This window comes from Camelus bactrianus, chromosome 6, assembly GCF_048773025.1.
Source record: "Camelus bactrianus isolate YW-2024 breed Bactrian camel chromosome 6, ASM4877302v1, whole genome shotgun sequence".
NCBI lineage: Eukaryota > Metazoa > Chordata > Mammalia > Artiodactyla > Camelidae > Camelus > Camelus bactrianus.
In genome coordinates, this window is record NC_133544.1 from 33,598,443 (window position 1) to 33,613,469 (window position 15,027).

At 38.1% G+C, this 15,027-nt stretch overlaps 1 protein-coding gene across 1 annotated transcript in view; it reads left to right on the forward strand.

The window, feature by feature from the left end:
* The first annotated feature begins 866 nt into the window (after positions 1-866).
* KCNH5 (potassium voltage-gated channel subfamily H member 5) overlaps positions 867-15,027 on the forward strand; it is a 275,077-nt gene continuing 260,916 nt past the window's right edge. The window contains exon 1 of the mRNA XM_010962243.3: positions 867-996. Within this exon, the coding sequence (XP_010960545.1) occupies positions 924-996 (73 nt within the window). The 5' untranslated portion in view covers positions 867-923. The remainder of the gene's footprint in view (positions 997-15,027) is intronic.

A 15,027-nucleotide genomic window follows, 5' to 3' on the forward strand; every position in this document is an offset into this window, starting at 1 on the left:
GCTTAGGCTCCTAGGCGTGGGCTAGGGCGGGTGCTAAACGCTCCTCTGTTGAGCTTCGGGCGCTGAAACCCGGAGGGGGGCGGTAGCAGCGTCAGGTGGCTGCTCTGCGTCCCGGTGCACCGCGCAGTGAGTCCCTGCTCCACCCTCAGCCTGGGCTGGAGCGGGAGCTGATCAACACCTCCGCCCCGGCAGCCGCGTCCCCAGAAGCACCTAGGACTCGGGACCTTGGCAGGAGAAACTGAGATGTGACCCTTCCGACTTCCCATTGCCCTCTTTGGCATCCAGCCTGCTTCTTCCACTTCTCCCACTCCACGGCCCCACTGGACAGCGAGCGTTTGCCTCGGTCTCCAGGGAGAGAGGAGCGGCCAGCAGGCGCACAGCCGGCAGAAGTTAGGTTCAGCCGGGCAGCCCTGATCCAGCTGCGCCAGAGGGGTGGGCTAGGTCAGGGGGAGAGGAAGGCGCAGTAAAGGGTTCGGGAGATAGGGGTTTGAGTGGGCTTTTCCTGCTCCCCCGGCCCCGGGGCTCGGGGCAGGAGGGGGAAATGCTGATCTCGCGCCTAGGCGACTGCCGCCGCGGCAGCAGCTTCAGCAGCAGCACCGGCGGGACAGCGACAGCGGGGGCGGCGCAGGCGCACTGTGCCCCGCGGAGCCTGCAGTTCCCGAGCCCCGTGTGCGGCACCGCCACAGTCTGGGCAGCGGCGGCCGGGGGAGCGCTTCTACCATGAACTGCCTGGTCCTCCTCCCCAGAGCTGCTCATCCGGGTCGGGCTGGAGACACAGTCAGGGGACCCCGTCGCCGCCGCCGCGCCCCCTCTTCTTTCGGCTCGATCTTCTCTTCCACCTTTTCCTCCTCTTCCTCCACCTTCTCTTCCTGCATCCCCCCCTCCCCCGCCGCGGATCCTGGCCGCTGCTTTCCAGACCCAGGATGCCGGGGGGCAAGAGAGGGCTGGTGGCACCGCAGAACACATTTTTGGAGAACATCGTCAGGCGCTCCAGTGGTAAGAAGAGTTGCAGTCAGAACATCCCCCCTCACCTCCATCCTGCCCACGCGCGCCCCCCATCCTCCCCATCCTATCCTTCTCCCAAGGGGGAAGGGAGATGCAGACAGCCCTACCTGGTGGCTTCAGTTTCCAGCTGGACCTAATTTTGGGTGGGGGTGGGAATGGGGTGGCGAAGGAAAGTTAGTTGCATCCCCTCCCCACGGCACTCCCAACCTCCTCCCACCTGTCCAGAGCTCGGAACAGGAGGAAGCCAAGGAGGAGCAGCGGGTAGGGTGTAGGTACATCTGGAGAACAGAGTTGAGTTTCGCTTTGTTGAGGAATATCTTCTTGTTCATCTTTCCCCCACGTTTTCTTCCAAGTAAGCTGCAGAAACTGATCAAATTCTTAGAGTTAATCTCAGTGGAAGTGTTTCCCTCAAGTTGGGAATGGCTGTGAAAGTGGCTACTTAATAAGATTTAAGTCCCTGGAATAGCTTTCAGGCCCAATGGGCACCGCTGAAAGGAGCCTTGTGTTAGAGAGAGTATTTGGAGTTGAACCTAATAAGGAGAGTCAGTTCTTGAAAAATGGGAAGGCATTTATTGTGGTCAAATTTGTATTATTATGGTCAGATTTGGGTTGAAGTTTCTTTTTTTCATTGTGCATTGGTCTATATTGATTTATGTGATATATTTGGTTTGACTTAAAAAAACAGGAGAAACGTAGAAGGGAAGTAGTAGTTACTGTGCTTTTGAAATAACTGGACAAAGAATTTTTAAAAATGCCATTCTGCCATGTTACTGATATTAAGGTTTTCTTGCCTTAAAGTGTCTTTAAAATGCCATCCACTTAAGCATTCATTTCCTCCAAGATACTCTGAATGGGTATGATTATATAGTTCACACTTTAGGACCTTACAAACTTCATTTTAATGAAATCTACATCTTATACTTGTTTTTAATTCTTTTATATAATTTTCAATTTTAATAGCAAGATATGTGAAGTATCCTTTAAATTTTTTTTTTCCTTCAGAGGCATATTATTTTATTTTGAAATCCCTTGCTTGGAGAATTATAAGAAAGACATTTCTGCATATTGATTATAGTAGAGTTTGGACCAAAGCAATGGAAATGCTCCATGCAATTTCATAATCATTGTTTGTTCACTCATTCATTCATTGAAACAATATTTATTTGGGTACCCTGTACTACAGACACTCCGTGGGGTCTTTTGGATAAAAAAATGATTAAAACACTTCTGCTCTCAAGAAGCTCCCTGCTTAGTGGGCAAGACAGAGGACACTCAAATAATAATACATGATTAAATACAATTATGCTTTTCCTGATTTGGTAGATTAGGTTATATTAATTCTTAGGTTATGATCTCTTCTAAAACTAGGCTTGCAAACATTTCCCCTGATTTGGGGACTATATGTTTTCAATGTCCCAGGGTATTTTTCCCATCAATTGCCCCATCAATCTTGGACATGTTATTTGGTTTTAATTTGAGGCTTGTGACTTTATTTCTTCCAATTTGATCAATGCCTGATACTATATAAGTCTTGAACAGACTTTTTGAGTTGAAAAAATAGCTAATAGGCCTGGTCTTGGTTTTTTTTTTTTAATAACTATAATATTTATAGCCATTCTAGTGTCATACCAAGTATGTTTTTGATTTTTTATGTAATAGAAATATAAATTCATAAAGGTAGGCAATTTATTTGTTACTATTATTACTTATTGTACTAAAATTATACAAAATCCTTAAGTAGAATGGGAAATTATTATTAAAACAACCAGTTTAGGAAATGTGAAGGTTATTGGAATTAGCAATTTAAGATAAATCACTTTTATTTCAGCTTTCTCATCCTCTTGGGTTATTTCAACTTCGTGCAGTTTGTTCTGTGAGAAGACTTTTCAGAGAGGGCCTTAAAAAATAAAATCGTAGGCTCTCTGTTGCTCTGCATGGTAATCACAAAGGAGATGAGAATTCCTTGGTTGAAGTTTATTAATGTAGCATCTTTGGTTGAAACTTTACTTATACAGACTGGAACTAGGAGCCAAGTTTTTAGAATATCTTTTATTTCTGATATACCATGAAATTAAGACTTACCTAATGTGACTTAGAAACGTCTGCTTTTATTACTTCCCATTTACATCTACCATCCAAATTAATGAATGCTTTATCTTTTTTACACTTTATGGTCGTAATTACTTCATTGGTTTAATGTTTCTTTCCATGGATGACACCAAGTACAAATGAAAATTTATCTATTCTGGCATTTTAAATATCACCTCTAATTGTTTATGGCTGACTTTTCATACCACTACTCAAAACCTCTAAGCTTTGAGATGTGTTAGATAGTTGAGGTAAGTATATGTACATGTGTATGTAATCAATACTGGAAAGTCTCAGTGCCACTTGCACAGGAAGAACCTCAGAAATTGAGAATTACAGTATTAAATTTCTGTACACGTTTATGTGGGAGTATCCCACAGTTGTTATCATTTCTATGTGATTTGGCAGAGAAATAAACAATTTCTCAGAATAAATTTTTCTAATTGAGGTGAACAGAGAAAATTCCCTTTGGGATTCTCATAGGCGGATGGAGTCTGTCACAGTGAAGGTTTCATTATTCACTAACTTAACGACATTGAAAGTGAAGTACTGGCAGAGCTTTAGTGGAAAAGAAAGAAGAGAAAGCAGCACTCTTAGGTATGAAAGGCAGTGGACACCAAGAGAAAACATCAGGCATTTCCTTGTCCCCGGATATCACTAATGAGCAGACGTCTCAACCAATTAGAAATCCATCAGACAACTTCTTGATGCAGAACAAAACAGCAAGAAGTGTGGTGTATTTGGATATGGCTTTTAAACTTGAGGATTTCCTAATAAAGTTCCAAACTCCTCAGCTGCAGTTTCCCAGAATAACAGTGCTGTATTCTTTGCCCTAGGGTAGCACTGTAGTCTATTTACTGTTATTTTACACCTCTTGAGATTGGATTTTTATTTTCCTTATTTAGTTGACTCAGTCTGTTATGGGAAAGCATTTCAAATTGTTACTGGTGATTCACAGTCTATAAAATAGAATAATGAGGGCCATTGAGTAGGATGGATATAAACATACTTTATAGCCAAATCCCAAAATTGTAGAATTAGGGGATTCCTCTTTTTAGTTTCAAGATAAAAGACAAGATAAGATAATTTTTAGACAAATAAAAGGAATTATAGTCAATCTTAACATGTGATTCTAGTAAATATAGAGTGTACATTGTTATTTCAAGAAGTTGTAAAGGTCAAAAGCATAAATGCAAAAGCAAGAGTTAGATCTATTTTTGGCTAGTAGGATCAAAATAGTTTGCTAGGAAGGGAAAGTTTGGGAACTATGGTGAGTTCATTACATGCGTGCAATGTCTTCATAGAAGGCCCCTGTCCAAAGTGCTTACTGACCGGAATCTGTGTCTGGAACATTATTAGGCTATCTTCCCTCATTTAAATTTTAACATTTATGTAAACTCTTCATCAGTATATTTTGGGCTGTAGGGAGTGTACCTACACTTGCGGGTAGGGGGTAAGTACCTGAAAGCAAGCAACAGTTTCTTAAGACTTTCAGGAGGAATTTTATATTCCTAAAAGCAAAACATTTCTCAGGACTTCAATTATTATGTCTTTGGGCAGTACGTTTTATGTGTATGTTGTTTCTGAATCCTTAACAAATAGGCAGAAATGATTAGTTTGGGTGACAGTAAACTAGGTTGCTATTTTGAAAATTTATAACTATAAAAATAATGTCTTTTAAATTAGAATTTAACTGTTGTTAATAGTTTTTAACATTTATTTAGTCTTTAATATTTTATTTTAAATTTATTTTTGTGCTTTAATATTTTAGACATTAGGAAAAGCTAGAAATGTTTTTCTCTTTGAGGAAAAAGGGGTCCAGGAAAGAAGAAAACAGAAAAGGCAGTATTTTATGAATTGCTTAACCTTCCAGAGAAGCTCAATATACTGTTTTCCATTTTGCTTGAAATACCTGGTTGCACAAGCACTTTCTCTGCTTGGTTCTGTCTTCCTGATAGGAAAATTCAAAATCATTTTTATGCTGTGATTAATATTTGTCAAAACTGAGATCTTAAATGAGAACCTATGGGAGAGGAAATAGAGAACTAGTGATTTAAAAACAAAACAAAAAGGAATAATAACTCATAAGCATCCAATTTAAAAGCAATGGTGAAAAACAAATGTTTTTTTTTTTTTTTTTTTGGCATAGAGTTCTTGATATTTTTTTCTTGAAGGATCTTAACTGCTATTCAGGAAAGGTTGATAAAACCAGTTAGTGTTTTTGAAGCTTTGGTTTACCTAGGTCTTATAATGTATCATTTTTTCTTTTAAAATAGCATAGACATTGAAATTATACTGACCACTTCCTAAATTACATGTAAAAGTAAGCCAGAATATTGTCCCTTGCTTTAGAGTCCACACTGCCTTAAATAATGAAAGCAGTACTTTGTTTGCTAGACAGTTGCTTATCCCAGGACACTCTTGTGTTCACTAGAAATTGCTCTGGTGCCTATCTTTTGCTTAAGTCCAGAAGTAGAGTGTATAAGAAATCCATGTGCCTGGCCCTCTGTTAACTGCCCTACTAAAAGAACCTTGTAAAACTCTATTTTTTAATAAAAGGGAGTAGCTATGATTGTTCTAATTGACAGTGACTGAGTAGATTTCTATAAAGAAATCCTTTAATTTAGTCAATATTTATCTTTTGCTTTCATTGTTAATAGCAGCTGTTTGCTAGCATGGAGGAACAATGCTTCCACATTCTCCAGTGTCTAGCCTAGGAAAAGCTGGTACTGTTCTCCAGAGTGCTGTAGTTAGGATTCACCACAAGAGGTCGCTATAGGTCCTGCCACAGGTGAACCAAGTTGTTAATATGTTTCTGTTTCTCTCTTCTGTCCTTTTTCCTCAAGTTTGATTGGGGGTTGAAGTCAGTGTAATCAGTTGTTACTCTTGGCAGCAAATATCTAAAACATAAGACATATAGACAAGTGAGATGAAGAAGGTACTTATTTCTTTAAATTATTACAATCTTGTTCTAGTTGATGGTGACTAGTATTTTGTGACTAAATGAAAGTTATATTAGCAAAAAAAATTTATGTAAGGAAATAAATTTAAATAAATTTTAGACTAGTAGAGCATTTACTTTAGCATATGAACTTAATTTTATTGTAATACATTTTTTCAGTATGGTGATAATATATGTGAAATATAAAGTTGTGCAGAGTAATGATACGTAAGTAATAGTCAAACTGGAAGGATGAATATATATTTTTTATTTCCAAAATCTTTTCCTTATCAGATGTCTTGATATAATTTAGATTAAACTGGTGAAGTAGATTCATGATAGTGCTTTGATTTTATTAAAATATAGTTTACAGATTTACAGTTACTTACCTAGGGTATTATGTGATTCTAGTACTTTGATGTTATCCAAACTTTAAAAATAAAATACAGAGCTAAAGTAAATATTCTTCAAATTTCCCCAAACTTATTAAATTCTCAAAAATACGATTAGAGATATTTTACTTTAAGAGGTTTTGTCTTCTGCCGATCATCAAGTCTGAATCTTGGTTTTAGGGATTTTTTTCTTTTTGATAGGGTTAGAAATCATATTTTTGAGAGAGGCTCTGAAATGTCTCAAACAAAATTAGTTTTAATGGGAAAAATTAAAATATACCATACAGCATTTTTATGAATAACAGAGATACATTGTGAAATCAGATAAAATAACTAACAAGTCACAAAACCAGTGGTGATTATTGTGGAAATTGAGGTCAAAGAAAGTAGTCTTTTTTTTTTTTTTTTAATGCCATTCACTTTTTTGGGGGGGGTAGTTAATAAGGTTTATTTATTTATTATTTTTAATGGCAGTGCTGGGGATTAAACTGAGGACCTCATGGATGCTAGGCATGCACTCTGCCACTGAGTTGTACCCTCCCCACAAAGAAAGTAGTCTTGATGTGCTCTAAGAAAGGGACATTTTATAAAACATGTCCATTTTAGAATTTAAAGAACTCCAGTCTTACTGTTCCCTACACACACACACACACACACACACACAAAGAAACTATTATGAGATGATGGATATGTTAATTAGCTTGATTGTGGTAATCATTTTACCATATATATATATATATAAAATAAACCATCAAGTTGTACACTTTAAATATATATAATTTTTTTGTCAATTATACCTCAATGCGGCTGAAAAAAGATCCTCAGTATGTTCCACTGAATATCCTAGCTTAATAATGTATGATATGACTCCCTGTCTTTTTTCTTTTTTTAATTGAAGTATAGTCAGTTTACAATGTGTCAATTTCTGGTGTACAGCATGCTGTTGCAGTCATACATACACATACATATATTTGTTTTCATATTCTTTTTCATTATAGGTTATTACAAGATATTTAATATAGTTTCCTGTGCTATACAGTTTAAACTTGTTGTATATCTGTTTTATATGCAGAATTTAGTATCTGCAAATCTCAAACTCACATTTTATCCTTTCCCACCCCTTTTCCCTCTTGGTAACCATAAGTTTTTCTTCTATGTCTATGAGTCTGTTTCTGTTTTGTAAGTAAGTTCATTTGTTGATATGACTCCTTTTCATCATTGAAGAATGACTAAAAAGAATAATTTAAATATTCTCATTGTATATAATATAGAAGTTTTAAGATTGAAAAGACTTGGTCTTGGTCTCGATTGAAAATTACCCTCATTTGGTTGAATGAGGGTAATAACAATATTGTCACATATATCAGTGTGTAGTTTAGACATTATTTTATTATTTGGTTGTTTGTAGATACCATCACTAACAAAGAGAAATATTTGTGTGCATTCTAGATAGTAGTTTTGTGATATATTAAGTTTCACATGGGAAAAGATAGGAAAATTAAACAAGAAGTGAAATAATTTAGAAAGGAAGAGTGGTTGAAAAGCCATTTGCAATTTTATTGAAATGGATTTCTTTCTTTCTTTCTTGGGTCTGGTCCCATCAGGGAAACATAAGTACAAAGTACAAGTCCTGTTGATTTCATGAGACTTATGATTTGAGATCTGAGCTGAGGTGCTCAGTCAGCAGTATCTAGAGGTAATGAGTTAATAACTGGGAAATCATGGGAATGTTGATATGTGGACTAAGCTTCTTGAAGATACAGCTTATACTTTATGCATATTTTAATATCCCCTACTGTGAAGAGCAGATAGCACTAAGTACTCGTTGAGTAGATGTTTTTTGATTTTTGTCTCCTAAATTAACCAAGTCTAGAATTGAGTCTTTCCAAAACAGTGCTGATCAAATCTATTAAGTAAGCTTGTATCAGTGATTGCATAATATAAAATATTTGGTTAACCAGTGTGTAAAGCTGAAAATGGAAATCACATCGTGTAGGACCAATCCAGTGCTGCTCAGGGGACCCTGAGAGGCGAACGTGGAAGTGACCTCACTTTCGTCACTCCCGCTGAGGTACAGCTGAAACGTTTTCTGTCACTTTTGTTCTGGTTTCCAAGGGCTTAAAAGCTGGACAATTTTATATAAGAAATAATTGTTTAGAAACTTATTGATCCTAATCAAATTATTTTTTAAAAACCATTTTGCAGTTAGGAGTTACGAATGGTTAAGTTTTATCCTTGAGATTCGATCTGAACCAGTTCATGCATCTTCTCGGTGAGTTTTGCCTTGAGGAGCACAAGCAGTCCTGTGCGGTATCCAGAGGAAGAGGGCCAATAGATTTTGGCTTTTTAGAGTCTGCAGGGCTGGCCTCAGATCACCAAATTTAACTGAAAATCAAACAGCTCACTTAGACTGAGGGCAAAAGTTCATCTTTATCCTGGACTTTTCTGTAAGCCTTTTCTGTCTGCTGGCATAGTTTTGACTTGGGACAAATTGAAGTACAATTAGTTTATTTTCATAGGGGAATTTTTCATTGAGGGTTAAATAGTCCCAGAATAAACTCCCCTAAAAACAACTCTCATCCTTTTACTTCACTCTCATATTCTTTCTAGTTAATTATTCATTATTGTGACAAAAATTTGTTGAGTGCCCACTACGTGCTAGCACTGATCTAAGCACTGGGGATGCACAGTGAACACAATGATGAAAATAATGTTTCTCCTTTTTTTCTATGAGGGGCAATGTGCACATAGGTTCTGGAGGCTTTCATTAGAGTCTTGGCTCTGATGCTTATCTGTACCTAATTTTCTCCCCTGTAAAGTGCAAGTAATAGTAGTACCTAGCTTATGGTGCCAGAGTAAGGATTAAATGAGATAACACATGCAAAGTGTCTGGCACATAACAATACCATTGTGGTTAGTTCATGTGGTTAGTTATTATTATTATTTAGATATTTAAATCTTTGAGTGCACCATCTGTAGTTGAAGCCTTTAATTCTTGGCCACCATTTCCTTTTGCACCTCTTTTCAGCGCTTTCCTGTGTCAAACGTAATGTTGAAACTTCCTAGAAGGTTACAGATGAGCATTCCTGTGAATCCAGAAACCTTTTATTTGTCTGTATTTTTCCAGCTTTGCAGGATTTAAGACTGTGCTCCTTCTCCTCCCCACACAAGTTCATGTTTTGGCTTTCATGACTTTGCACTTTCTCCTGCCTGTTTTCTTTCTTTTTCTATTCCCTTTCTATTCCTTTTCCTTTCCCTTTCTCTCCTGTCCCCTCCCCTTCTCTCCTCTGTCCTCCTCTGCATCCTCCTGAAGGATGAATAGTCCTTGCAGCCTTCGACTATCTTTCTTATATATCTTCACCCTCCTTTTTTGAGCAAGCTTGTCCTCTGTCATAATTTAAACTTTATCCTCTCTGTGCTCCAGTCCTGTGTTTCCAGGGACTTACAGAATTTCTCCTGTACTTCTCACAGTTATCTAAAACTCAGGGTGGCCAGAGAATTAAATTTGTCATTGGTTTTAGCTTCAAACAAACTTACTTCCTTTGGTATTTCCCCTTCTGTCAAAAGTGTCTTTAATATTTGAATCTTTTAGTCTAGAAATCTTAGGGACACTTTTAGCTTCCCACTCAGTGTGACATGAGCCTTACTTCCTGACCAGATTTCTAATCCCTGGGGTAAGAATTTTGCCGTGTACTTCTTTTGTACCCCCTGTAAGTGCTGTGTGCAGAGGAAGTGAATTCATGCCCGTTCGCTGTACTGACTCATCTCAGGGCATGAAATTTGTCCATAAGTGACATTGTGTGCACCCCGTGTATATAAATATAACAGACCAAGGAAGGAATTTGAGGTTAAAAGAAGAGTTGCCTTGTTACTGGGCCCAGAAACGAAAGCTCTCCTCTGAGAGTGAGGAGTGAGAGGCGTGATGTTTCTCCTTTCTCATCCTGAGGCAGTCTCTCTTTCTACCAGAGGAACCACAGTCAGGGTAACCGGTCATTTTTCTGGGACTCTTTGGGACATTTCCAAGCCTCAGAGAACAGTGCTTTCAACAGAGCAAAGGTGTTTCTGTCTTGATGACACAGTCTCCTGTCCTGGCTGTTGCCATTACTTACTCTCGGTGATAGCCTCGGGCTCTACAGGATTATAGTAACTAACTTGCAGGGTTGCTGGAAAGAGTCCCCAAACCCATAAATGTAGCAAATCTTGCACTGTGCTTCATCATAGCAAAGGCTTAATAAATATTCACCTTTTCCTATTTTCTCTAGTTAAGGTAAAATAGGGGAGATTTTCTTTTTGACCTGAAGAAAGCAAAGTATTAAATAGTTGAGACTTCCCTAAGTCTTGGGTGGATCTGAGCTTAAAAGCATTTGGATTCACTTTACTAGGGCTTATTTATTTGGAGAAAAAACTCAAACCAAAACAAACACCATTCTTCCCCCACCAACAAAAAACTCCACTTAGAGCAAAAGAACCATCAGTTCTTTTTACCGCAGTAGTTGGCAGTGCTTGAAGAAACTGTAGAAGGCGGAAATTCGCCTTTTGGTAACTGGCTTAGTGAAATCCAGCCAAAGGATTGAATTTGTGATATATATCTTTCTCTTGAACAATTAGCTCCTATTTCATAGATAGTTGAAATTAAAAAAAAAATAGGAGAAAGCTTAAGAAAATTAATTGGATTGTAAATGCATTCATAAAAGCCTCGCTTCTGTTTTCCTACCAGGTGCAGAAGTTAGAGTAGTCTTTTAATTGAAATTCTTCATTATCTTGCCATTAGTGTTTGATTGCCTTAAAAGGTTAACTTCAAAGAAAATATAATCCCTTCAGAACAGCTGCAAAAACAAGATCTGTTTATTTGCAGGATTGAAAAATGATGCTTAAACATTAAATACGTAATACATTTTCTCCCTGATAAATACATCTTGACTGATTTAGCTTTTACCCAAGATTATGTAACTGTGAATGTCTTACATCTTTAGGTACTTTAAGAAATATCATTGTAATAAAGTCCAGTAAAAATTCATTCTTATCTGTATAAGGGTAAAGGTTTCCTGCTGTACTAGGAGACTGTGAATCATATAGGCCATTATCACAGTTATCTTCTGCTTTTAATGATTCTGACCAGTGTACTTTTTAGAATCCTATCTTCTCATGGACAAAACATCAACTATTAAAAGTAGGAACTTTAAATTATTGAACATTCTTGTGTGTGTGTGTGTGTGTGTGTGCGCATAGAAGTATTTTCTATAACAAAATTGCCGTTATTCCTACCATTAGAATTTCAGGAATATATGTTAAAATATCTCATGAATTGTGAGCCACTGTGGCTAGATGGAAAAATGACGACGTTAATGCCATCAAAGAAGCACAGAGACTGAAAAATGTACCTTTGATCTTGAAGGAGATGAAAAGTGGAGGCACATTTTTATCTTTGATGACAGCTGAACAAAGTTGAATAAATTAACAGATATTTTTTGCATATTTCAAACTCCCATAGTGATAATCTGCTTAATGTTGCCAATATTATTATAGAATAATTAGTCTCATTGTGGAAGGTACAAAGTATATGTGTCCACACACACGCACACACACACACACACACAAATTTCCTTGCTAGAGAGCTTTAGGATAAAGGTGCGTTTGTGAGGACATGAAACATATCACCCTTTTATAGTCTTATTATTGACATAATAGAAGTGGATGATGCACCTACCAGAAATCAACATTGTGGACGTGGGCATAACATATAAATTACTTACTCTTTTCTTTAGCCACCTGCGCCAGGATTTTATCTAACCCAAATAAAAGGTGCTGTATGTGCTTCAGGGATTGTTCTGCTGTTACTCTTCTCTGAAACTTAAACATGTCTATAGATATCACTCACCCAGAAGACAGGCTTGAAAAAAAAATGATATAGGCTCCATGATTTAAATTCACAAGTTTCCTGAGTTGAGGGGAATCTGCGTTGGAACACGTAAATTTTTTTTCTTTTTTACATACAGAATTGTCAGTTTTTTGAGGAGAAACACCTAGCATGATCCTTATACATTCTTGACAATGTCTAGCATTGCTCTAGTAATTATTTATTGACTGCATGACTTTAAATAGGAGTAAGAATTTTTATATTTGATTTGACCATTCAACAAACATTTGTGGATGTACAGCAATGAATCGATAGACATGGTCCCTGACCTCTTGGAACTTGGAGTCTGATGAGGAGACAGGCATTCAACAAACCCACACCAAATATAAATTACAAATTGTGGTAATCATTTTGAAGGAAAAGGGGAGGGTGCTGTGATCAAGTGTAACAGAGAGTAGTTTTGATTGGGAGATAGTGTCAGGGAAGATCTTTCTAAGGAACTAGTATTAAATTGAGGCCTAAAGTAAGAGGTAACTAGATGATGAATGGGCAGAAGAACATTTCAGGCAAAGAGAAAACATGTGAACAGTCCTAAGGAAAGAGAAAATGAGTGGCTAAGTTTGTGAAGCTTGAAGATCAGTGTAGTTGGATTGCAGTGAGCGAAAAAAGAGAAAGACAGGAAACAGGGTGGAGAGACAGGGTCCTGGCTGTTCAGACTAAGGCTTTTGATTGTATTCCAAGCGCAGTGGACAAAACCTGGCCACGGAGGGTCACTTGCTGTGTAACAGCAAGTTGGGCTGGAGGGAGGAACAGCAACAGTAGGGGGCGAGCTAGGAGACTGCTGTAATAGTCCAGGCAAGGGATGATGCTGGATTGGCCTGGGATGGCAGCAGCAGAGGTGAAGAGAAGTGCATGCCTCTGTTGGTAGAATTATTAGGGTTTTGGTGATAAATGGGAGGCGTGAACGAAGAGGTGTGAAGGGTGACAATCAGGGTTTTGGCTCAAGCATCTGGGTATAGATACAAGTAGGGATGGAGATGGATAAAACAGAGATGGAGAAAACTGGAAGGTTGCCAGGTTTCCCAGCTCTAGAGATCACTGCATTATCACTTTATCATCTCACTCCCTCTTCATTCCCTTGAAGTAAATAAGAATGAGCCAAAGAGAGCTTAGTTCAGTGTGACTGTGTGCAGAGGCGATCAGAGGCCAGATTATGAGCATGGTCAATGTGACGGCTCTTGGGGATTAGAAACATGTAGCTTCAGGTTTTAACAGGGGCTGGTTCAGGTGAGCAACAAAGTAAACTTTATTGGAGGGGGTATGTATATGTGTTTATGTTTCTGAAGTGGATTTTTAAAATTGAGGTACAGTTGATTTATCATATTGTATTAGTTCCAGGTGCACAACATAGTGATTCAAAATTTTTACAGATTATACTCTGGTTGTAGTTATTGTAAAATGGCTGTATTCCCTGTGCTGTACAATACATCCTTGTAGCTTATTTATTTTATACATAGTAGTTTGTATCTCTTAATCTCTTACCCCTATGTTGCCCCTCCTCCCTCCCTCTCCCCACTTTGGTAACCGCTGGTTTGTTCTCTATATCCACACAAAGTTAATTTACGAATAAAACCCAGATCCTAAACCAGATCTAAATTTATAATGAATAGTTGACAACCAGCAAGGTTGAAATACCCTCCCTAGTCCCCTTTAGATGATTGCTTTGTATGAATTTTATTGTATTGCTTTTAAGCTCCACATTTCCCTTCTTGGCCACTGATTTTTGGAACATGAATTCTTTAGCTCTTGGAATCAGAGGATTGTGGAGGGGGGTACTTGGAGCTGTGAGTACCCGCACTCAGCTCCTTCCCTCGCGGAGGCCCTGGCGATCTGGGAGAGTGGCTGCAAATAGCCCTTAGCTCACTTTGCGGGGTTCCTGCCTGCTTCACCTCTGCTGGAAGAGCTCTGTTGCCAAGGTTTTAGGGCTTTCAGAATAAGAGCAATGATTTCTGTGTGGTGTGCTTCTCCAAAGTTAGGACTAAATAAATATAATCGGGGGAAAATCCAGTTGACTTTCCTGAGAAGCAGCACAAGACCTTGGAAAAACTATAAATTAGTGACTGTTTTACTCAGTGTTCCTGGCTTATTTTAGTGAAGTCCTCTCCCTTCTTACCTCCACTCCATGTTTTCTCCCTTCCTCAGTACTTTAGAATTCTTTTGTGTCTTTTCACTTCTTAAAATACCTGAAAATGTTTCTGTACTGGTGCTTTCAAATACTTCTCTCTCATAAATTTGCATAAAAAGAAAAGATGAGAGGAAGAGAGAGAGAGGTTCAATCCCACAAAAGGTATTCCACCCTTGTTAATGTCCATGGAATTTCTGGATCAGAGAAGGGTATAGTTTTCTTAAAAACAGAACAAAATAAAACAAAAAAGCCTAAATAACTTTCTAATCATGCAGATAAGGTAATGTTGGAGCACCTCAGAGGAAAACATTCTTTTTCTGCAATTGCTATAGAAAGGAAGAAACATCTCACAGACATTTGTATTGTTTTCGTTGACTGAATGTAACTTTTCTTCTTCCAGAAACTTATATCAGCAGAATTACTGACCTCATGGTTTGTATATGGTCTCCTTTAGGAATGAGATTAATTTGTAATGGTAGTAAATTGAGTGTAGTTATTTTCCTTGTTGTCTGAAGAAATACCACTGTAAAGAGGAAGTACTTCTTTTATATTCAGTGAG